Source organism: Sciurus vulgaris (assembly GCF_902686455.1).
Source record: "Sciurus vulgaris genome assembly, chromosome: 16".
Taxonomy (NCBI): Eukaryota; Metazoa; Chordata; class Mammalia; order Rodentia; family Sciuridae; genus Sciurus; species Sciurus vulgaris.
In genome coordinates this window covers 61,215,265-61,240,400 of record NC_136477.1, presented here as the reverse complement: position 1 = coordinate 61,240,400, position 25,136 = coordinate 61,215,265, and the positions used below count along the sequence as shown (strand labels likewise).

Sequence of the window (25,136 nt, the reverse complement as noted above, 5' to 3'; positions counted from 1 at the left end):
TGTGACACAGGAGGTGATTGGCTGCAGTCCACACTTGGAGTGTTAAACAGCATGGACCCCCACAGTGACAGTTCCTTTGCAGTGGGTCTGGTTCCATCAGGGAGAAGTGTCATGTCGGTGGCAGCGAGTCTTTCATATCTTTTAGCACTTGCAGGTCTACGTCTTCAGGAGAGAAACATCAACACTGGACATACTCAGTGTCAGGTCCTCTGCAGTTGACAGTTTTTGGTTAGACATTAAGGACATTCTGTTTTCATTAGCTTTATATTCACCTTTAGGGCTGCCTTCTGATTCGAGCAGGTGAGACCCATTTTGCTTCCAACAATGAAATAGAATTTCTTTTCAAGTGTAATCTGTGCAAGTTCTAAAACAAGGCCAAACCAGGTGTGGTGGGCACACACGAGCAGCTCAGGAGGCTGAGGCAGGAGGATCTCAAGTTCAAAGCCAGCCTCAGCCACTTAGGGAGGCCCTGAGCAACTCAGTGAGACCCTGTCTCTAAATAAAATATAAAATAGGGATGTGGCTCAGTGGTTGAGCGCCTCTGTGTTCAATCTCTGGTACCAAAAAAAAAAAAAAAAAAAAGAGTCCAACTAAAGAAATACAGATAGCAGAGGTGGTTTTCAAGTATGACAGATGACAGAAGTGGCTCTTCAGCTTCTGAAGGCAGGATAATATTCCTCTAAATAAAACTTCAGGGTGAGCTGGGTGTAGTGGTGCATATCTGTAATCCCAGCAGCTCAGGAGGCTGACGCAGGAGGATCTCGAGTTCAAAGCCAGCCTCAGCAACTTAGCGAGGCCCTAAGCAACTCAGCAATTCCCTATCTCTAACTAAAAAAATAAAAAAGGACTGGGAAGTAGCTCAATGGCAAAGTGCCCCAGGGTTCAATCCTGTGTGGAATATGAATGAATGAATGAATGAATGAATGAATACCCATGAGTAGTGACATAGTACAAAGAAATTTTTGCAAAGCTCTGATTCTAAAATAATAGCACTTTAAAACTTAAAAAGTATCTCATTATAATCACTTGTACATGTAGTTAGGGGTGGAGAGCCACAGCTTTTGATTTAAATCTACCCCCTCTTATTAATTGTGTGGTCTTGGTAAGGTGCTTAATGCTCGGTACCTCGGTTTGTTCATCTGCAGACCGGGGATGCTTTCGTGTGTCTTACAGGGTAGTGGTGAGGATTAAGTGAGTTAAGACTAGCAGTTGTGGCTGTTGGCATGCTGGTGATTTATTCTGTCTTCAGGTTTGTCAATGTAACCAACGTGTTTCCTTTGGCAGAGCTGAGAATCACAGCCTGGGCTACTCAGGTGCTAGGCGGGTGTTCTGTGGGGAGCCAGGCACCTTCACGGTTAAAGCAGTGTTGCTTCCTATTGCAGGGGATGTAAAACAGAAAGAGGAGCACAAAGTTCCCATTGTTTTTCCTCCAGCTCTGCTTTGGAAATTGTTGTCCCCGGCCTTGGGGTGTTTAAATAGTCCCCATTGGGTCAAAGTGGGCTTTTTTACACCAAGCCTGGCTGGGCAAGGTGCTCTTTATTGTCATTTCCATTTGACCTTTTAGCCAATTTCTTAAGCATTAAAAAAAAAAAAAAATGCAAAAGCAAAACAAAGTCCTCCACCTGTTCAGAGGACTTTTATTTCCTTGGGATTATATTCCGGGCAACACATCAAGGACCGTGCAGGAGAAGAGAATAGGAAGCATAAAGGCACCTTCACCCCGGATCCGATTCTCCTTCTTCTGCCGTCTGATGGCTTAAACAATAAATAAAATCTCCTCTAGTGCTGGAGTGAAAGGAAGCAAGGCGGGGAGCCACAGGCGTGGACTGGCATAAGCCAGGTCAGCTCTGAAGGACTTCAGCTCTGCAGAGACAGTGCGTGTTTTATGGGGGGAGATAAAAGGATCCTGTGATCAGCCTGATTTGGGGAAGGCTGGAACACAGAAGTTAGACTCACATATTTGCATGAACTTCTCAGAGGGGCTTTATGGACCAAAAAATTCAAGATGCTCTTCTAATGTAAATAATAACAGGTTTTATTTAGCACTTACTATGTGCAGGTCTTGTCCTGAGCACTTTGCATGTATTAATGCATAAATCCCTGCAACAGCCTCTCAGGGTGGGAAGGGCTGTTTGTTCCCATGTGATAGATAAGGAAATGGAAACAGGGAGGGGCGGTGCAGGAGGTGGGGGGCTCCGGAATTTAGCTGACCAGAGACAGGTTTCAGGATGCAGCCTGTGCCATTGGGGCCCTACCAAATGACTCTGGGAAACCCACTCTAATGCTCTAAGCACACTGTGAGTGACAACAAGGATGACTTGAGATGTAGGAGGGCCTCACTCTGACCTGGTGCTTCTGAGCATCCTGGTTTCTGCCCAGGGAATGATGGCCCCTCTCAGAATCTCTGTGTTATATCGATTTGTCTCCGGATGATACTCCTACTTGATTTGGTGCTAAAACTCTTGACTCGAGGCACAGACTTTTTTGTTTGTTTGGCACCAGGGGTTGAACCCAGGGGCGCTTAACCACTAAGCCACATCCCCAGCCCTTTTTAATATTTTATTTAGAGACAGGGTCTCACTGAGTTGCTTATGGCCTCACTTTTGCTGAGGCTGGCTTTGAACTCGAGATCCTCCTGCCTCAGCCTCCCCAGTTACTGGAATGACAGGCATGTGCCACTGCGCCCATCTGAGACTCGTACGTCTTAAAGTAACAGATTTGATTTTCCAGTTTTGCTGTCTGGTAGATGAGAATCTCTGCACACTGACCCTTTTTAATTTGGGCATTTTGGAAGCTTCTCACAACAGGGAGAACTTGATCTATGGGAAAGGAAGACAGTTGAATGGGGCCCGGAATCCTACTTGGGTCCAGTGAACAAGTACTGGATTAATCAATCATTTTAATCTTCCTAGAAAGCTAAAAGGAGGATGGAGAAAAACTACCTTTTCCATCAAGTTTTATATGCATGTCCATTGGTAAAGAGGGAAAGTGGCATTTTTTACAGATAATCTTAGCTTCAATTATTTATACATCTCCTTGAATTATTTCAGGATAAGTGATGGAATAATGTTAGGCAAATTACTGTTTCTGCTCCTGTAGACAGCTGAGTCTAATACTTTGAAAAAACTCCTCAGTTATTTCCCATTACTCTTAATATAAAATCCAGATTCATTGATGCTGTCTGCAAGATCAGGCGTCTGTTCTCCACAATTTTATAGCTAATGCTAATGGAACTGCTTCTGTCTGGTGATGAGAATAGAATGCTCTTTGGGTCAAGCTATACATACAAAGAGGGCTGTTTTTAGCCTCAACATGTCTCTTGGCTAGGTGCCTTTATGCAGTGCACAGACTGGACAGCTGTATGTGATCGACCTGCCTCATTTTCTGTCTTCCATAGCACTTTCCATGGCTCCTTGGTAATCCTCATCTCATGTAAAATAAAAAACTGAATTTCTCTTTTTCTTTCTAGAGGATATAGTCCCTAAAGGATGGTTGTGTATTTGGCAGGCTTAACAATGTAGGTAGGAGAACAAACAAAATGTCCGTTACTTAGTAGGCTCTTTAGGAACTTTGTTGAAAGCAGGCTTAACATTGGCATGCGTGGGCCGGGGGCAGTGGCTCACACGCCTGTAATCCCAGCTAATCGGGAGGATTGTGAGTTCAAGGCCAGCCACAGCAACCTAGTGAGACCCTAAGCAATTTAGCAAAACCCTGTCTCTAAATAAAAATATTTTTTTTCCAAGGGCTGGGGATATGGCTCAGTGGTTAAGCACCTCTGGGTTCAATCCCTGGTATAAAAAAGGAAAAAAAAAAAAAAAAAAAAAACAAAAACCCAAAACATTTGTACCCGTGGGTGGATAGATGTGGAATGGGTAGAACAAGGACAGGTCTGATGTAGAAAATTTGTACATTTTTTTTGCCTGGGTACATAACCCTGAGATTTTGGAATGGAACTCGCAGGCTGGGATGGAATAATCAAATTTTATCTAAGCGCTTGTGAGCCCTTAGAGAGGCTGTAATTTGCAAATGCGTTCTGTCGTGAATCTCTGGTGCTTAGCGGAGCCAGATGCTGCTGTTAGGCAGAGCACTGCGATGTTTTCTGCTCCGCGTTCTGCCGGCCCAGCTCCGCGCAGGCGCACTTCAGGGGCTGGGCGAGGCCATCTTCCCATTGCCTGGCCGCTGTTGCAGATTTCCTCTGGGGAGGCATTGCAATCTGCATTGAGGCATTGTATTCTCTCCCCAGGTATAGTAGTTTCTTGGGGCTGCTCTCCCAAGGTACCCCAACAGTGTGGCTTTAAACAACTGAAATCAACTGCCTTGTAGTTCTGGAAACTAGAACTCTCAAAGGTTCATGCTGTCTCTGAAGGAGCTAGGAAAGAAAGCGCCTTTTCCCTAGAGTCCTAGAAGCCAGCCTTCCTTGGCCCTGGGTTCACAGCTCTGTGCTATGCTTTGGATGTTGAATGGCCCCCAAAGGTCCACACATATTAGTTCTTTAGGCCCCTGGGAGATGCTTCTGGGAGGTGACAGAGTTTTTAAGAGCTGGGATCTCATCAGAGGTCTCAGATCATCAGGGCCATGTCCTCAAAGGAGAAAGTAGGACTCACCCTTTCTTCTTCCACTTCTGGCCGTGACGTGAATGACTTTGCCTTGCTTGTCCCAAGCCCAGATTGATGGGGCCGATTGATCATGAACTGGGATCTCCAAAACTGTGAGCTAACATAAACCTTTTTTGTTGAATAAGTTGATTATGTCAGGCACTTGTTATAGTGACTGCAAGCTGACATACTTTATAAGACATTTTCTGCCTCCCCTTCATATGATGTCTTCCTTGTGTGTGTGTATGTGTGTGGTCTCCTTTACATAAAGGTATATCAGGGCAGGGAATATAGCTCAGTGGTAGAGTGCTTTGCCCACCATTGCAAGGACCTGGGTTTGATCCCTAGCACCACATAAAAATAAAATAAAAATACATTTTTGGTGAGGGGACAGTATTCAACCCAGCTCGACAGGTTTTATCTCTTTCACTGGCTGCTAATCTTTGAGTTCAGTCTAGTTCAACTGCTCTTTTTATCATTTTTTGGAGGGGTGGGTACTAGAGATTGGACCCAGGGGTGCTTAACCACTGAGCCACATACCCAGCCTATCTATATATATGTGTATATATAATATATATATATATATATATATATATTTTTTTTTAATTTATTTTGAAACAGGGTCTCGCTGAGTGGTCCAGGCTGGCCTTGAACTTGCAATCCTCCTGCCTCAGCCTCCTGGGTTGCTGCTGGGATTGCAGGTGCCTGGCTCTTCCTGGGACTGTGCATGTCATTTCATCACTTATAATCTCAGATTCTGTAAAAGGAGACTGATAAGAGTACCTGAATCTTCAGACTTTTGGAGAATTCAGTGAGATGATGTGGATAAATCATGTAACCAGGTCCTTCCATATTGTACCCTGCTTTTATACCTAACCCAAACCCAAACATTATTCTAAATGTCTTTTTTTTTTTTTTTTTTCCTGATTTTCCAAATGGATTCTGGTTTTCTTGGGTGCTCTTAAAAACTTTTGCTGGTTGACTCTTCCCAGTTATCAGTCCTTTTGATGGATTCTTCAAGGCAAGAGCTTCTATATTGATTGGAGGTCTTTCCAGTGTGGTTGCCAAGTTTGTAAGAAAATTATAAGTTGATGCTAGAGTATGGGTTGACTTCAGAAAAGTGTCTTCTTAGCTCAAGTTCTTCTGATTGCACATTGTCTTGAGCAAAAATACCATGCGCTCAGGTTCTTCCAACATGACAAAACAATATTCAATAATTCTGCAGTGGGTTGAAATCGTAATAAAAATCAAAATCACGTGCTTCATTTTCTCAGCAGCTATAATCTGAACTGAACTGAGTTTGGAGGTGGAGTCGATTCTGACTGTAAAATTGCAGCCCAATACATTTCGTTCTTACCGAATGTCAGTGTAATATAAATTAAAATCCGTGGGGGGTAATTCGATTTAATCTTAACTTTCATTTTCTTCTGAAATGTGAAATGGAATAAATGTTGTTAAGAACCTCTTTGAGAACGGGCAAAATGGACTAAATTTAATTAGACTGCGTTGTTTTAAAAGAAAATATTTCTTAGGTCCCAAGAGAGAATGCAGCTTATAAATATGGAGGGCTTCCAGGGAACTGAATCTATGAGAAGAGAGATGAGGTTTTACCTGACATGGGCCCTAACACCTTACAAAGAGATGGCTCTGGATTAGAAATTCATGGGGTGTCTGTGTGTGACTAGCAGAATTGGAAGATTCAATAGGTTTTGTTCCACATTCCTTTAAACTAAAAAAGAAGGTTGTTTTTGAGTATCACTGTCTTTAATGGCTATCACAGGGGCCTGAGAGAAACTGGAGGTGTTTAGCTGAAAGAGTGAAATACAGCAGATAGGAGGTGAAGACCAGCACACTTTCGGGGGCAGAGGGCTAATACGTGTAATTAAAGTTCAGCCTTTTTTTTTTTTTTCTTTAGGTGTTTTTTGGTTTTGCTTTGTTTTGTTTTTGTACCAGGAATTGGACCCAGGGGGCAATTAAGCACTGAGCCACATCCCCAGTCCTTTTTAATATTTTATTTAGAGACAGGGTCTCACTGAGTTGCTTAGGGCCTCACTAAGTTGCTGAGGCTGGCTTTGAACTCTCAATCCTCCTGCCTCAGCCTCCTGAGCTGCTGGGATTATGGCTGTGTGGCACTGCACCTGGCAAAGTTCAGTTTTCTTGTGTGGCTCTAAGGGATGCAAACAGGACCAGGGGAGTTACTGGCGAGACTCGGAACTCCCTTTAAAATGATCGTGACCATGTGGAAATGTGGTGTGTTCTCTGATTCTGAGTTTTCTGAGCCCAGTCTGGGTCACTCCAAGAAGAAAGTGTGTGTAATCTCAAACTTTGGATCAGAGGATGAACCAGTTAGCCTGGGACCATGGAGCATAGCTATATTCCCAGTCATCTAGGAGGCTGAGGCAGGAACATCACAAGTTTGAGGCCAGCCGCAGAACATCTCAAAGAAATAATTAATAATAATAATAATAAAAAAGGGCTGAGGTTTATCTCAGTGGTAGGGCACCCTTGGGTTCAATACCAAGAACCACTGCCTAAAAAAAAAAAAAAGAAAAAAAGATGGTCTAGGTGACCACTTAGACTTTTATTTTTATTTATTTATTTAGGTACCAGGGATTGAACCCAAGGGTGCTTAACCACTGAGCCACATCCACAGCCCTTTTTATATTTTATTTAGAGACAGGGTCTCACTGAGTTGCTTAGGACCTCGCTAAGTTGCTGAGGCTGACTTTGAACTCATGATCCTCCTGCCTCAGCCTCCCAAGCTGCTGGGATTACAGGTGTAGCCACTGCGCCCGGCAGATTTTTATTTTTCTGAGTATCCAGGAATCTGAAAAGGGATGAGGTTGAAGAATGTTAAGAGGGCAAGATGATTGACGGTCTGAGACACTTGGCTCAAATGCAGAGTTCAAAGCAGTAGCTGGCTGTTAGGGAGGAGGCTGAGAGGAGGAGCGAATAGGAAGGAAATCAAGAGTCCGGCATTAAGTAATGTATGTTGTTAACAGAGCCTCGAATGGAGAAAATTGCCTTTCTCTAACTTGAGAGAGAGGCAAGCAGATATATGGATGAGAATCTACGAAGTTCTCCGGGGACACCTTTGCTTGTGTAAGCATTTTGGAGGTTGAGAAATGGAAAATCAAGTTGCTCTAACATTTATAATTTCAGAATCAGAAGTCAGCATTTCATCTCCCGGGGGAAGGGAGAAACGGACTTAAATTCAATGAGATTAATTCACTTTTGTCCAAAGGAAAAGCTCATGAGATTCTGTTGAGCAGGGATCATGAAAACTGATAGTCTTTGCAAATCAGTGTCTGTGCGCTGTTGGTTTCCCGGGCGGCCAGAGCCCCTGTGCATGGGCGGCGGAATCATGGGGGACTCCAATTCTCTTCCCTCTCAGTGATTTGTTATTTTATTTTGCTTCTGTTTTTGAAAATGAGGTTTATAATCCTTCCTTAATAAAAATCACTCTGACTGAGTACAGTGGCATGCCGCTGGAATCCCAGCAGTTTAGGAGGCCGAGGCAGGAGGATCATGAGTTCAAAGCCAGCCTCAGCAACTTAGTGAGGCCCTAAGTGACCCAGCCAGACCCTGTCTCTAAATAAAATATAAACAGGACTGGGGATGTGACTTGGTGGTTAAGCACCTCTGGGTTCAATCCTGGTACCAAAAAAATTATTAAAAATCACTTTGCTGTACAATTGAATGACATTCTCCTAATCTTGCATTTATTTATTGGTGGAATAATTTGAAGAAGACTATTTTAAATTTTCTGAACTTTAAGCAGACAATAATTTTAAGCTGACATGCTTAGCCACCAAGCAGAAGGATGAAGACAACTCATTTGTAACCCAAAATGATCGGTTTAAGAACGTCGTGGAGTTAGTCACCCTTATAAATCCTCAGGAGCACAGTGCACAGGGGACCGTGGCCAACCCAATTTTTAATCAAGCTAAGTAAAAGCAAAAGAGTGCAGAAAATTAACCTGACATAATTGTTTCAGTTCCTGTCTCAAATACAGATGTCCTTCTGGGATTAATGAAATTTTTAATGATAGGTATTTATTTGTAATGATTCTGACCCTTTCTCAGTATGTCCCCTTCTCTTTGTGACCCTAAACTAATTCAGACCATCCTTTTATTTTTATGAATAGCTTAAAAAAAAAAAAGAACTCCATTTGTTATGGCTGTTTTTAATTCACAGTAAAATTGAGAAGAAGATACAGAGATTTCCTATCTGCTCTCTGCCATCAAATAATGAAGAACCTCCCCCCACCAGAAGGGCACATTTGTGACAGTTCATAAACTTGCATTGATAGATTGTTATACCTGAAGACTCTAGTCTCCATAAGGGTTCATTCTGACATTGTGTATTTTATGGTCTTTTTTTTTTTTGGGTTCTGGGGATTGAACCCAGGGGCACTTAACCACTGAGCTACACCTCCAGCCCTTTCTTGTATTTTGACAGGGTCTCATTGAGTTGCTTAGGGTCTTGCTAAGTTGCTGAGGCTGGCTTTGAACTTGCAATCCTCCTGCCTCAGCCTCCTGAGCCTCTGGGATTACAGATGAGCACAAGGCTATTTTTTGGTCTTGGACAAATGGATATCAAAGTGTCATCTGGAATAGTTTCGCTGCCCTAAAAGTCCTCTGCTCTGCCTGTTCATCCCCCCATCTTGCAACTCTGTCACCGATCTTTATTTTACTGTCCTTTTTCTGAGTGTCACATCATATGTTTGGAATACTACAGGACATATGCTTTTCGTGTAGGCTTCTTTCACTTAGCCGTGTGGTCTTTTATTCCCTGTGATTTCATGCCTCATTGCATTTTTATTTTAATAAACACATGTTTGATGTTGTTCATTGAGTCCTTTTTTTTTTTTTTTTGATGATGACAGAATTTTTATTTCCAAACTAAAAAGTGTTAAACAATAAAATGAATCTGTTGCTGTGTCCTGTGTGGTAAATGAGAGAATGACCAATTGCAACAAGAGCATTCCAGCAATCTTCTCTCCAAGCCCAACAGCAAGCTTGTCACATTTCTTTATGGCACTGGATAATATTATCTTGTCTGGCTAGACTGTAGTTCATTTATCCATTCACTTACCCGGGGATGTCTTGGTTCCTGTCGAATTTCAGCAGCTGTGGCTAAAACTGCTGTAAAACTTTCTTGCTCAGTTTTATGGTGTGGGATGTGAGTTTTCAGCTCCGCTGGGTAAATACCAAGGAGCACAATTGCTAGATCATGTGGTAAGATTGTTTCATTTTGTAAGAAACTGCCCATTTGGCCCGGTGCCGGTGCCGTGGTGCGTGCCTGTAACCCCTGGGGCTCTGGAGGCTGAGGCAGGAGGATCATGAGTTCAAAGCCAGCCTCAGCAACTTAGTGAGACCTTAAGCAGCTCAGTGAGACCCTGTCTTTAAATAAAATATAAAAAAATGGTTGGGGATGTGGCTCAGGGTTAAGTGGCCCTAGGTTCAATCCCCAGTACCAAAACAGAAAGAACCTGGCCATTTGTCTTCCCAAGTTCCTCTCCCTTTCTACATTTCTTCCAGCAAAGAATGAAAGTTCCTATTTTTCTGCTCCCTTGCCAGGATTTTGTGCTATCCATGTTCTGGATTCTGGCCATTCTAATAGGCATATAGTAGCATCTCCTCCTTGTTTCTGTATGTAGCTTTTTATTTTGTCACTTTCAAACAATAGTACTAACAATGCAGAAAGACAGAAGAGAAAGGAAAACCTCTCACTCCGGGTAACTCCTCATCCTTAGAGTTGATGTATATCTCCTCTGGTGTCTGTCTTTCCAGGTGTTTCTCTTTCTATGCAAACAAGGAAATGTCTATGTATAAATTTAAGAAATCAGAACAGGTGACTTCAGTCATCCTTGACACTATAAATTTAAAAGATAACACCTGGAAGTTCAGTTTTTTTTTTCCCCTTAAAGCCAAAGGCAACTTTTAGGAACATTAATATATCATCTTCTGTTGTCTTCCCCAGTCAGCTGGCTTCTCCCCTCCCCCATCATTCCATCATTGGGTTTCCCTGTAGGCAGTGACAGGTGGTGTGAGTGTATGTGTGTGCGCGTGTGCACTGACACATGCTGCACTATCACACACAAAAATATGTTGTTAGGTGATTTTTTTCCCGTACCAAAATCATAGTGTGCACTTACCCTGAGAGATAACCAGGAGATATAAACCCTTTTCTTTTTAAGTACTGGGATTGGACCCAGGGTGCTTAACGACTGAGCCACGTCCCCAACCCTATTTTATATTTTATTTAGAGACAGAGTCTCACTGAGTTGCTGAGGGCCTTGCTAAGTAGCTGAGGTTGGCTTTGAACTCCTGATCCTCCTGCTTCAGCCTCCTGACTTGCTGGGAGTACAATCCTATTGCTATCCTGTCTGGTTAGAAGATATAATCTTCTGGGACCTCTGTCATGTATGCAGCCATCATTGGCTGAAATGTCACCATTTGATACATAGCTATATATTTAAGAAATATGAATGTTATTATTAAATATTTAATATAAATCTGTTTCTTGTATGAATATATTTATATATTTACTTATGTAATATAAATATATGTATATTTTTTAGTGTTTTGCATTAAACAGGTGCTCTATCACTTAGCTGCAACCCCCCTCCCCCTTTTTTTACACTTTTTTTTTTGGTACCTGGTATTGAACCTAGAAGCACTCTACCACTGAGCTATATCTCTAGACCCCTCTTTTTTGGATACTGGGGATTGAACCCAGGGGCGCTGTACCACTGAGCCACATCCCCAGCCCTTTTTGTTTTTTATTTTTATTTATTTATTTATAAGATATCTTTAATCATAGATGGACACTGCCTTTACTTTATTTAGTGTTATGCGGTGCTGAGACTCAAACCCAGTGCTTCACATGTGCTAAGCAAGCACTATACCACTGAGCCACATCCCCAGCCCTTTTTATTTTTTATTTTGAGACACAGTCTCACCAAGTTGCTATGGCCTTGCTAAGTCGCTGAGGCTGGCCTTGAGGTTGTGATCCTCCTGCCTCAGCCTCTGAAGTTCCTGAGGTTTCAGGCATGTACCACCGTGCCTGGCCAGCCCCAGCCCTTTCTATTTTTCATTTTGAGACAGGCTCTCTGTACATTGCTGAGGCTGGCCTGGAACTTACAATCCTCCTGTCTCAGCCTCCTGAGTCGCTGGGCTCATAAGTGTGCCCCACTGTGTCTGGCCAAACATCTATCCTATATATCATGATATCATACACATATATTTGCATCTTTTTCTTTCCCCTCGGGGTACACTTTGATTCAATATAAAGCAAACTCGATGTCCTAAGCCCTGAGCCTCTTCCTTCAGGGTTATTTAATTATTTTTAGAATTAAGGAAACACAGACGAACTGGGATGTCCATAGGGAGGAAAGCCAGGAAGCCAAAAATACCATGAGTTACCGGATCGTCGTCATGTTACCGAGCAAGGAGTCGCAGTTTGCAGGAAAGCCTGGGGACCCTGGCTCTTGCGGCGCTGCGCGCCACGTGCCGGACACACGTGGGTGACTTACAGGCTGACTCACGCGCAGTGCAGCTGTCAGCTTCTCTTAATTAGGTAGGAAGCACCTGTGTGCGATTACTTCATCGTTTATTTATTTATTTATTTTCCTTTTCCCTATGCAGTCTCTCAGGGGTTTTAAAAAAAGACCCAACAAGTTGCAATTGAAGTTTTCTGTGGGGGCGGTGCATTCAGCATCTCAAAGGCCACCCGTTCCCGTCCTCTGTGGTGAGACCAGGTGAGAACAGCAGCGTCCTCTGAGGTCCCGGTGCAAGGCGTCTGGCAGGGAACTCCGTATCACCTCCTGTGTGTTTGGCTTTGCACTTCTGCATTGAGTGTTTTAAACATTTAACAGAATCGCTGCTGAACGTGTCCAAGGTGATGTTCAAGTGTGAACGGGGCTGCTGTTCTGATGTGTGGGCGCGGAGCGGTTCCGTGAGGTGACACCAGCCTCCTTTCCTGGTACCCGGTGGCTGACGGAGTCTGGTCATAGGAGCAGCTTCCTCCAAGGGTCTGGTCCGCCTTATTTCCCAATTCGCCTGTGAGATTTCCTCTGTCCTCCCATGAACTGTTCTCAACATGAATTATAACACGGACCTAAATATACTTTTTTAAGAAAATATTTTTATTAGTTGTTGATGAACCTTTTTATTTATGTGTATGTGGTGCTGGGAATGGAACCCAGCGCCTCACTTAGGCTAGGCAAGCGCTCTACCACTGAAACACAGTCCCTGCCCCTAAATATACTTTTAATAAATGATATTAACTACCACCGATTGAGTGCTTACTCTATCCTAAGAGCTTTACAAATTCATTCCTGTGTAACCTTTGCTTTTACTCCAGAAGACTCCATCTACGTTTTATAGAGGGGGTAACTGAGACTCAGAGAAGAGAGCATGTCTCTCAGCAGGTACTGGGAAGCATTGAACTCAGTTGTCCAGTGGCCTAAGCCTATTATTATATTTGTACATAAGCCCTGCCAATATCCATCCACCATAAGCAACTTTGCTTCACAATCTTAAGTTGTCCCTATTCTCACCTTGATGGTTTGTATACTTAATATACTCTGTAGGTATTTGTGGAACACGAGGTTCAAATCCGCTTAAGGATGGTGGCCCTCCTGGAGGTCTCAAACTGGCTGCCTGTGGCCGGAATTTGAGTAGCACCTGTTTTGAGTTGTTTGACTTTGTTTGGGGGAGGGGTAAAGTCTGTGCTGTGCTTTCAGTGGATTGGGCTCCCCAGTTGCCTCAGTGCCTTTACGTAATTCCCTATTTCCTTAAACCCCCGGCTGGCTTCACTCATTAATGTCACCTGCGTGGGCCCCCATGACATTTGACTCTGTGATTACAGAAATTATACAACCAGGAAGGGTCCCAGCTGAATGTGTGGGCTCCCATTAATTAATGCTAACGAATCGATTTTTGCTTTGAAATAAATATTGCTGGTATTTACATTACTTTATACAAAGCGAAGAGTTGACTTTGTTACCAGTTTACTGAGAACGTTGGCAGGGGAACATTTTTGTTGGTAGAATTCGCTGTCGAAGCCTGCCTTTGCCGAACAGTCTACTGTGGACAGAGTCCTGTGGTGCATGTCTGGAGGGCTGATGTTTGGCTTATCATATGCCCTAAGGTGATTCTGATCATATGGCTAAATCTAAGAAATGAAGGCAAGTTAGCTGATAACAAGAACGGAAGATAAAGGAGGGACTATGATTCTTTTCTTTTTTTTCCTTGGTGCTGGGTATTGGCCCAAGGGCCTCCCATATGCTTGGCAAGTACACTATCGAAGAGCTACAACCCCAGTATCCCTCTGGAATGGACTCTCTAGCTTTTGACAGGTTGCTGTCTGACTCCATGTGAGTGTCTGCTAAACCACAGGAATGTTCTGGAGCAGCAGGACCCCTTCAATAGAACAGGCACCTTGTGTTTTAATTTTTTTTTTTTTTTTTTTGGACTAGAGATTAAACCCAGGGGCTCTTAACCACTGAGCCACATCCTGAACCCTGTTTATTTTTTATTTGGAGACAGGGTCTCACTAAGTTGCTTAGGGCTTCGCTCAAGTGCTGAGGCTGGCTTTGAACTCAGGATCCTTCTGCCTCTGGTATGAAAGGCATGCACCAGGGTGCCAGGGTAACTTTTTTTTTTTAGTGCAGTATAGCCAGGTGTTGTGGCGCACATCTGTAGTCTCAGCAACTCCTGAGGCAGGAGGATCACAAGTATGAGGCCAGCTTGGGTGACTGGTGAGACCCTGTCTCAAAACGAAAATAAAAAGGGTTGGGGATGTAGTTGAGTAGTAGAGCGCCCCTGGGTTCAATTCCCAGCACTGGAAAAGATAAAAACAACAAAAACAATGCCGTATGTTCTGAAGGTATTTCTCTTTCATGTGTTTCCTTTTTTAACCCATTTTGTCCCATTGTCCCAAATGTGAAACACCTATAAAAACTGAAATATAGGCCCACTGTGGTGGCGCATGCCTGCGATCCCAGAGGCTCCGGAGGCTGAGGCAGGAGGATCTCAAGTTCAAAGCCAGCTTCAGCAACTTAGGGAGGCCCCAAGCAACTGAGTGAGACCCTGTCTCTAAATAAAATATTAAAAAGGACTGGGGATGTGGCTCAGTGGTTAAGCAACCCTGGGTTCAATCCCCAGTACCAAACCAAACAAAACAAAACAACATAAGTATAGTATATAATGTATAACATAATTACAATGATATAGCTATATTTTATATACTTACATAGTATGCAATTATTTTATAATAATATAATTAATATAATTACAATATTGCCGTTGTAATTAATGTACGTAAGCTATAGATGATGATTTCCAGCCTATGTTAATGCACCTGTGTCGATTTCATTAAAATAGTCACAGAATTGAAAACTTGGGACTTCATGGGTTAACTGTCTTCTGCCACATTGTCAGTTTGTTTTTCACGGAAAATTTGCCAGCACAGGTACCTGTGCAGATACATCTGGGAAATGCTGTTCCAGCAGCCACCCAGGGGTCTGCAAGTCATGAAGGCTCTGAGTCTGTGTTCATGGAGTGATTTCGTTGTGCTCAATTTCCCACAATTCACAGACTCCTGACCCCTCCTGTAGCCTGAACACCCTTTCCATCTCCCACAGTAAGTCCTAACTCTTAGCTTTCTGTAGGCCATCCTTTAGATAGCATTTACCCCAAAGCATTGAATCTTGTCTTTGGGTTTTTTTTTTTGGCAGGGGTAAGGGGGGTTATCATGGATCATAATCCTATAATTCCAATTCCATTTAAATGGATTTATTTAATGAAATGCAAATGTGTCAAACAGGAACAACACCGTCGACAAAGTAATATTTAAAATGATCACACTAAAATAAGCTTATGTCCTTCTTCATGATTTCTGATGGATTGCTGGATGGGGGTGAGTCTCCTGTTTACTTAAAAGCTGCATTTATAGTGTGCTGGTCAAAGTTGTCTACATGTAGACTTAGGTGGGCCTGTTCTACTTCCTGCTGGGCATATTTGTTAATATTGTGTCACAGAGTCGATTATTGTTTCCCACATAATCTTTTCCTTTTTTCTTTCCTCTTCCCCTCCCCTCCCCCCTCCACACCCTTCCCCCCCCCCCCTGCTGTGAATGGAACCCAGGGCCTTGTGCATGCCAAGCTGTGTCTACCACTAAGCCACATCCCTCAGCTCAATTCTTTCTTTTGATTCTCATGATAATTTTGTGGGATAACTGTGCAAAACATTTTCCCATTTTAGTAAAGAAATTGGCCCTTAAGAACTGAAATCCTTTTCTCGGGTCCAGTTGTGAGTTAGCTCAGTGAATTCAGTTTCCTAGGTCCTTGATTTCATTCCCAGAACTAACCCTGCCAGCGTGTGACTTGAAAAATATACTTTTTGGGGCTGGGGAGATAGCTCAGTGGGTAGAGTGCTTGCTTTATAAGCACAAGTCCCTGGGTTCAATCCCCAGCACCCCCCCAAAAAAATACATATTTATATATATATGTATAAAGTATATATATATATATTTATAAAGAAGTATACATATATATGTGTGTGTGTGTGTATATATATATATATATATACTTTTTGATGGTACCCTTATTTTTCTTTTTCTCTCTCTCGCCAAAAGTCAGAATTCCTTAGTTTGGGCTACCAGTTTATTATAATGGCACTCACTGGTTTATTATACCAAACAGGGAAGCCAAACAAAGCTGGATGTGAGTTGTTTTTAAGCAGGCCCAAGTCTTGATGATCCATGTGTGAATTATCTGCTTATAGCAAATCTTTCATCCCAGCCTGGTTCCCCAGCCTCTCAGCCCGATGTTCAAGTCTCCCAGCCCCTGTTCTGGCTTTGTCAGAACAGGTTAGAGACACACCCTAAAGTCTGGGGATCTAACACATATGTTTTAGGAAACAGAACTTTTTTTTTTTTTTTTTAAGAGGTCGAGGTTGGCCTGCCAGGTGATGTATGCCTGTAACCCCAGCAGCTTGGGAGGCTGAGGCAGGAGGATTGAGAGTTCAAAGTCAGCCTCAGCAACTCAGTGAGACCCTGTCTCTAAATAAAATACAAAATAGGGCTGGGATGTGGCTCAGTGATTGAGTGTCCTGAGTTCAATTTCTGGTATCAAAAAGAAAAAAAAAAAAAAAAAAAGTTCAATGTTGTAGTTTTTCCAGTGAGTTAAAATAATAGATTTTTCCATTTAACCTTAATTGGCCTCCGCACTGCGTTCATTGACATTTAAATGAGTAGTTTCACATATAAACCCGAGAGCCGTTACACTTTGGGTCATTAGTAGCTAGTTAATAAAATAAATATCCCCAAGATACACATAATCTCACACCCTCTCTTCCCCTTTTAAGTATTATCATCAGAGGTAGAGTATTCCAATTTTTTTTTTTTTTTTTTTTTTTTTTGGTACCAGGAATTGCACGCAGGGACATATACACACTGAGCCACATCCCCAGCCCTATTTTATATTTTATTTAGAGACAGGGTCTCACTGAGTTGCTTAGGGTCTCACTAAGTTGCTGAGGCTGATTTTGAACTCATGATCCTCCTCCTCAGCCTCCGGAGCCCCTGGGGTTATAGGTGTGAACCATGGTGCCCAGCTGAATTTGGACTTTTGATGCACATTTTGATTTAAACTCTTGTTGGTCCATCTAGTAGGTGGGTATATCCTAGGGCAAGATAATGCTTTTTGCCTTGGTGTACTCATCCTTAAAATGAGCTAGCACCGCCTATCTTGTGGGCTATCTTGCAGTAGTGAGCAGAGAGACACTGAACAGTGTTCTTTACATAATAAGCATTTGGTAATGACGGGAAGAATTTTAGCCTTCTTGGTACCAGGTGTGATGCTAGATAGTAATCCAATGGACTATCAAATTTTGGATTTGTATTCATTTGGAAAAAAATAATATTTCATGGACATGAAATATTTGAGAAGAGAGTGATTTTGGTGTTGGGGTGGTGGCTTGCCGGGGACAGGTCCTTGAAAATAATCATCTCCACAATGGTCCAGCCCCTGGGATTAGTATATAACCGGAAAGACGCTGGCAGCGGTGGCAGACTTCCTGGGTGGTTTTCAGGGGAATTTGCTTTTTCTCTGGTGAAAGACTGATATCTTGTTAACGTACAGCATTGTACTTATTATCATTTAAAAAATTTTTTTTTACATATTGACAGACCTTTATTTTTATTCATTTATTTATATACCGTTCTGAGAATTGAACCCAGTGCCTCACACGTGCTAGGCAAGTGCTCTACCACTGAGCCACAACCCCAGTCCCTTATTATCATTTTAGAATGAAATAATTGATGTGATCTTTTCATGAGGCATTAAAAGTTCTTCTCTCCAAATTTGACGTTACCAGTTCATCTCTCTTAACAATGGCAAATTTTAATTTTAATTTTGATAGCCAACACTACTGGTTATGGTTATTCCAGAAGCTCAAATGTGAGACAACATGAGAATGTTCAGAGGTGAAATGATTGGATTATGGGAGCTGCAACCTAATTGGTGGATTAATCCACTTGAATGGATAATCCGGGTGGTAACTGTAGGCAGATAGGGTGTGGCTGGAAGACGTAGGTCACTGGGGGCCTGCCTTTGCATTTGTATTTTGTCCCTGGTGAGTAGAGCTTTCTCTTCTTCCTGGTAGCCCTGTCCTGAGCTGCTTTCCTCAGCCAGGCCCTTCCGCCATGATGTTCTGCCTCACCTCAGGCCCAGAGCTATGGAGTTGGCCGACCATGGACTGAGACTTCTGAAACCATAGCTTAAAATAAAACTTGTTGTCCTCTAAGTTGTTCTTGTCAGGTATGTCAGTCACGGTGATGCAAAAACTGACTAAAACACTTCTTAAGATGTTCACTGCACTGGGTGTGGTTGGTTTAATTTGGGAGACTGAGGCAAGGAGGATGGCCAAGTTCAAGGTCAGGCTCAGCAATTTAGTGAGACTTTGTCTCCAAACAAAAAGTAGAAAGACCCAGGGATGGAGCTCAATGGTGAAGTATCCCTGGGTTCAAGTCCCAGTACCCAACACAAAACAGTCACCACCAAAAAAACAAAAAACAAAACAAAAAAAAACTAAACTAAACAAAGCCACAAAGTGTGTGGGTTCTATTTCTCCAGTGTTTGAATGCCTACCTCTCTCACCCTAAGACAACATGCTCAAAATAAAGTATCATTGTTTTTTGTTATTTATACCCAAGCAGAGACATATGATTATGAACTAGCAGTGTGTAGATCTTATCTGGATCTGCTTGTTTTGGAATTCCAGAGTTGCCAAAGTCAAGTTGGCAGCAGCCACTTGCAGAAGTATAAAATGCCTGATGGTGTCAGATAGGAAGAGAGATTCTACAGGATTTGGTAGGTGTGAACGCAGAGCCTCTCAGGAGGGGGCGCCGCCCGCAGGCAGCTCTCTGTAGTAAGAATCCCCCACGTGGAGATGGACTCACTTGAACTAGATTCCCACCTGTGCTGGAATCGGCAGGATCAAGGCCATCCCCAGAAAATGTGTTATTTTATCACAGCTGGAAGCCATCTTCAGTGTTTTAAAACCATAAATCTACTGCTTTTTATTACAACATTGATTTGCATCCGCACAACATGCTGGGAACGAGGAGACTTCTGGATTTCAGCCCCACAGTGTTGGACCTGAGATGGAAACTGAATTTCCATGTGGTTAAGGATCAGGACAGCCCTGTCACAATAAGGAGAGTGAAAACCGTATTTTACCATAGGGAAAGTTGGCCAGCGAGTCCTAATATACTTTATACTGGACAGTTGACTTATGCAAACTGGTAAAGGTTGTTTGTTTTAGAAATATGAAGAATTGCTGTGAACCTAGCATGGTGGCACACGCCTGTAATCCTAGTGACTCAGGAGGCTGAGGCAGGAGGATCACAGGTTTGAGGCCAGCCTCAGCTACTCAGACTGTTAATAATGAAATGAAACCCTGTTTCAAAAAACAGAAATAAATTTTTAAAAAGGTCTGTGGCTCAGGGGTTAAGTGCCCCTGGGTTCAATCCCTGGTACAGAAAAAAGAAAGATAGAAAAAAAAAAAAAAAAAAAAAGCTATGGATAATATTGGCAGGGAAAAGAGTGTTATAAAGAGAAAGAGTTTGGTATTCCTTAGTTTGGTAGACATTTGCATATTACCACTAATTTTTATTGTATACTGAATGTGAATTGCTGGAATATTCAGTATTTGGTCTCCTTTTTTGTTTGTATAAAAAAAAAACTGTTCCTTCAAGATATATTTGTTTTTGAGTGGCCTCTGGTTTATTTATTCTCTGTTGAATTTGATCTTTTCTCTCTGAAGAGTTCACATGAAGCCAGGCATGGTGTTGCACGTTGGTAGTCCCCGACTTGGGAAGCAGAGGCTAGATAGAGGGTCGCAAGTTCAAGGCCACCATTGGCAGCTTAGGGAGATCCTGTCTCAAAATAAAACATAAAAGGATTGGGAATGTAGCTCACTGGTATAGCTCCCCTGGGTTCAATCTCCAGTACCAAAAAATAAGAAGCTTCTGTAGAGTTTGTATGCCCAATGAATAATAAGAATTTCAGATAGCAATAAGCACTAGAAAGAAAGTACAACCAGGGAGTCTGATAGACAGATGGAATGGGGTGACTAGGGGTATTACTAGTTAACCTCTTGGTCAAGGTGACATTCACGTTGAAAATTAAATGTAGGCCAAGTCTGGCATATTAGGGTCACAAGGGTATTGGAAAGACAGAATGGCAAGTGTCAAGGCCCTGAGGCATGAACCAGCTTGGGAAAAAAAAAACAAAAAAAAAAATACAACCACTGGATGTTTGCGAAAGGAATTGGGGTATACAATGAATAGCCCCCAACCAGCTCAGGGAACATTCAGGTGAAATTTCCCAGAAGGAATAGATGAGGCTTGAGGATGGGACCATGTGGGACACTTGACCTGTTGAAGACTTCAAGCAAAGGCGTTTGCTTGGCCCTTCCCAAGGGCACAGTGTTCCTAGATTTTGAACCTATCTCATTCGCTTCTAATGCGCCCACTTGGCTTTCAGTTTGCTAACATCTCCATAGTCAAGCCTTGCCTGGCCCGTTGCCAGAAGATGTAGGAAGGCAGTGGGGCAGAGAGAGCTGTGCATGTGGCCATGCTCCATGGCTTTGGGACCTGGTTCTGCTGCAGGCAAGCTGCAGGACATTGGGCAAGTAACTTGAAGCACTCAGACCTGTCAGAAGAGTGTCATAGCCGCCTATTAGGACTGTCTGGAGATCAGTGGGAGTAACACACAGGGTTCATTATTGATAGCATTGTAGATCATGCTGCATTTGAGCCCAAAGGGAGCAAAACAGCACTGCTTTTCACAGTTGGAAAAATCTAATTGAGGGCTCTCATTAGGCGATAGGTAATGTCATTGAGTCATTTCTTTGGAAAAATCCTTAGCTTTCACCAAGTGCTGCTTGTTCCAGCATCTTATTTATTTATTTTTAAAGTAAATAAGAATGTTGAGCGCGGTAACACATGCCTATAATCACAGCAGCTATGGAGGCTGAGGCCGGAGGATCACGAGTTCAAAGCCAGCCTCAGCAACTTAGCGAGGTCCTGAGCAACTCAGTGAGACCCTGTCTCTAAAATATAAAAAGGGCTGGGGATGTGGCTCAGAGGTTAAGCACTCCTGGGTTCAATCCCTGGTACCAAATAAAAAGTAAACAGGGGCGAGACTTTTCTCATTAGCTTTGAGGGTTCGTGCTTGGAGTCCCTGCTGTTCAGAAGTACAGAAGTGCATTATCAAGCTCCCCTTTTAAAACTTATTGGAATGAGCTTGGATTTGTTTTTTTTTTTTTAAACTTAGATTGTATATAAACTTTACTTTGTCTTTTATCATTTTTCTTGAGTTTAATAAGAGCCTTGATGTTGGTGGGTACTGAGGGAGCAGGAAGGGGCCCTGGAACTGCAGGGAGTGCTGCCTGCCCACCCTTGCAGGGACTCAGCTGGGCTATTTGCTGTTCCCCAGCCTCTGCTGAAACCCTTGCCCAGCTCCTGTGCACCCCGTCTTCTGAACCCCTCTGTGAGCCTCAGCCCCAGCGTTTCCTTCTCCATGAATTTTTATCTTATTGCAGCCCTGAGTTCATTTCAGACCTCGTTCAAGTTCCTGCTTCAAGTAATATGGGCATCCTGGTTAGGGCAGGGTGACTGGTATCAGGGAGTCCCTGCTGATGCTCAAGTTGCTTGTAGAAAATGGCATGTAATTGTACAGAAGCTACGCAGGTCCTCCCATGTATGTTTATTGTTTGCAGTGCTGGAGGCTGTACCCAGGACCTCATGTGTGTTAGGCAAGCGCTCTATCACTGAGCTGCATCCACGGCCCATCCCTATCCTTCAGATCTTCTCCAGGTTACCAGTCCAACCTAACACAATGCAAATGTGGTGTGAAGAGTTTTATACTGTATTGTTTAAGGAATGCGAACAAGAAAAAAATAAAAAAAGCACCTCTGTATGTGCTGAATACAGACATAACTCTGTTTCCTCCAGTGTTGTCCGTCCTCGGTGGGTTGAATCCAGGGATGCAGGGCTGGTGACACGGAGGGACTACTGTATCCTCTTCATCATGAGAGGCTGTCAGTTTAAAGATGTGCCTTCCTGCTGACAGCTTATTTCCAGGGTGAAGACTGACATGCTTCTACTTTATTAGGTAATGAAGAACACATGCTCAAATATAGGGATGTTTAAAGGAACCCAAGTGAACAGAAGCAGTGTTATGTTTTTAAAAAGGGAATACCTTCATGATGCTAAACCATCCCGGCAATTCCTGTTTCTGCTTTTGGAAAACTCTCCGAGAGCTCTTCTTTACACCTGGAAGCAGCACAAAAATCTGTCAGAAGACAGATGTGTGTGGCATGTCCCTGTTTAGATATACAGTCATCTACTGTGGTGTAGTCTAATTTGAGTATAATTCAAGGGGTATGCAGTCCTGGAACAAGTTATGAGACTCTGTTTTGTTCTTTTTTGGTGCTCTCGGGGCAGTGCTGGAACAAATGTGTTCTGTGGACCTGAGCTGGGGTGCAAACTGTGTTTTTATTACCTGTGCACAATGGTATAAATACGAACCCTGAAAGAGAGAGAGAGAGAGAGAGAGAGAGAGAGAGAGAGGGCGCGCACGAGCGCGCATGGTTAGCAATTGACTAGTAATTGCACAGAGCAATTGTGCAACTGTCCGGTTTAATAAAAAAGTCAGGGTCTTGCATTTGGTAGGTATTTTTTTTTTCCTTCCTTCTAGTAATTAGTTATTATTGTATTTGGATACTTTTGGAAATAAGAACCAGCTGGACCTTCTCCATACAGAGTTTGAGAAGTCTTGCTCTAAAGGGCTGGGTTTCAGCTCTGGCTCATTTTCCTGTCATTCAAATCTGATAACCCTGCACATCAGTTAAATCAGGATTTGGGGATATAGCTCAGACATCTGTATCATTCTCTTTCTTTTCTTCTTCTTCTTTTTTTTTTTTTCCAGTATTTTTCAAGCTCCCCCCTGTGCTGTAAGGTGGGGCTGTGGTTGAGATGGCTACAGAGTGCTTATTTTTGTGGTGATATTTGTGAATGCTTCATTTCTAGAAGAGGCGGAAAACCTCCAAGAGGAGGTCTTTTGTTTTCCTCTTCCCTGCTTTGTCTCAAAATGCTGTCGCAAGAGGAGATGGAAAGCCTCAGGAGAGACTCTTACCTCCCTGCCTGTGGCTTAGACATGGTGATAAGTGAAGGTCCTGCCTTCAGGGGGGCTTCCAGTCTAAGAAGGGTCGGAGATGGGTCGTGAACAAAGCAGGAGGTTAACCTTTTTTCCAGTCATCTTCGGTGTAAACCAAATGGCTTAGGTCACCTCTATTAGGCTGGGTGGCCAGAGATAGGAAGGACCTGAGAGGCATTCCAGGCTGAGGGATGGTGGGAACAGAGTGTTGGAAATGGCAGAGTTTGGAGAGTTGGTTGAGGGTCGACCGAGGGCTTTGAAGGCTGTGGTCAAGAGATTGGAATTGGGTTCTCAGTGTGATGACCATCCCTGAGGGATCTTGTTCAGGAAATGAGCTTCCTATCTCCAGGTTGACATCTCGGAGGCCGGATATCCCTTTGGAGATGTGAGAGGCAAAAAGAGGTTGGAGATCAGGGGAAGCTGTTGTACTTTCTGATCTGGAGTCTGATTTCAGGTCAGCCAGACAAAATAGAAAATGAAGCTGGTCTGGCTAGTCCAGACCGCTCTGGCCCCTCACTGGCTAGCTTTGCAAAGATGCCTGGTGCAGATCTCAGCCTTCGGTGTGGACCATCGACTCAGCACTGTTGGCGGTTAGCCGGAAAGGTCGGAGCTGAATCATAAGACGTCCACCAACTCCACAGCTTCCTCAAAGTTGATGTGTTCTGGGCTCCTTTCTAATTCCCTAGATTGACTTGGTATTGAGGAATGTAGATTTATTTTCTGTGCCTGACTTTAGGCAAATTAAAAACTAGGCCATTTATAAAAAGCACTTTAGGAACTTTGATTAAAGCAAACCACCTGGCAAGGATATAAACAATACTGAAGGAAGTACCTTCTTTCCCTGTCTCTTAAGGACAGTTATGTCTGGGGACCCTCACCCCTGCTTCTCTCTCTCCGATCTTCTGAGCTGGCTGATACCTGATAATGCTTTCTAGAACTCTTTCTCTGTCTCTGCCTCTGTCTCTGTCTCTGTCTCTCTGTCTCTCTCTCTCTCTTTTTTTTTTTTTTTTTGGTACTTGGGATTGAACCCAGGGGTGCTCAACCACTGAGCCACATCCCCAGCCCTTTTTCTATTTTATTTAGAGACAGGGTCTCACTGAGTTGCTTAGGGCCTCACTAAGTTGCCGAGGCTGGCTTTGAATCACGATCCTCCTGCCTCAGCCTCTTGAATTGGTGGGATTACAAGCAGGCCCACTGCCTATGCTTTCTGTATTCAAAGGAATTTAATTCTTCCACCCTATGAGGTAGGCATCGCTCTTATCCCTGTTTTGTAGACAAGGAGACCGGATTATAGAGAGGAGTGAGTTGTCCCATGTCACACAGGGCAGAGCCAGGAGTCACACCCAGTGGTGAAGCTCAGGTTCCAACTCCTTACTCCCACACTACGTTAAGGCTTCAAGCTAAGAACCTCTGCTGATCGTGGGCAACTTGCAGGTCTCCCTTTTACCTGGATTGGCCCTGCTGGTCTCATCTGACCATTTAGTGACACCCGTGACCCCGTCCTTCTCTTCCTTTCCAGCCTTCATTTCTGATTCCCTTTTTGAGCCTGAAGGCAATTTTAGCTTTCTCTCCAGTTGCCTGAGGTGATCGTGTTGGAAGGTGAAGCTAGCGGCCTGCTCTTCCTCTCCAGCGTGCGGGCGGGTGTCCTGCCCCCGGTGGGTGCCCGGATGGAGCATGCTCAGTGCTCTGCCCTCAGGTGAGAGCAGAACCCCCGGCGTCCAGCCCAGTTGGCACAGTTGCCAGAAGAGCCCTCCTGCCTGTCCCAAATTGGAATAAGGGGGAGGGAGCCGCAGGCTGGTACAGGT

The 25,136-nt window shown here is 43.4% G+C and overlaps 1 protein-coding gene across 16 annotated transcripts in view; it reads left to right on the top strand.

Moving 5' to 3' along the window:
- Nucleotides 1–25,136, top strand: part of MAGI1 (membrane associated guanylate kinase, WW and PDZ domain containing 1) — a 692,610-nt gene that overhangs the window by 111,402 nt on the left and 556,072 nt on the right. Inside the window, exon 1 of one of the 16 annotated variants that reach the window (XM_079114352.1) lies at nucleotides 24,479–25,027. The exons of 14 other annotated variants lie outside the window; for them this stretch is intronic. In XM_079114352.1, the coding sequence (XP_078970478.1) occupies nucleotides 25,006–25,027 (22 nt within the window). In that variant the 5' untranslated portion in view covers nucleotides 24,479–25,005. Of the gene's footprint in view, nucleotides 1–24,478; nucleotides 25,028–25,048; nucleotides 25,135–25,136 lie in introns of those variants that run through there. One more of the 16 variants, XM_079114357.1, reaches the window with a different exon arrangement.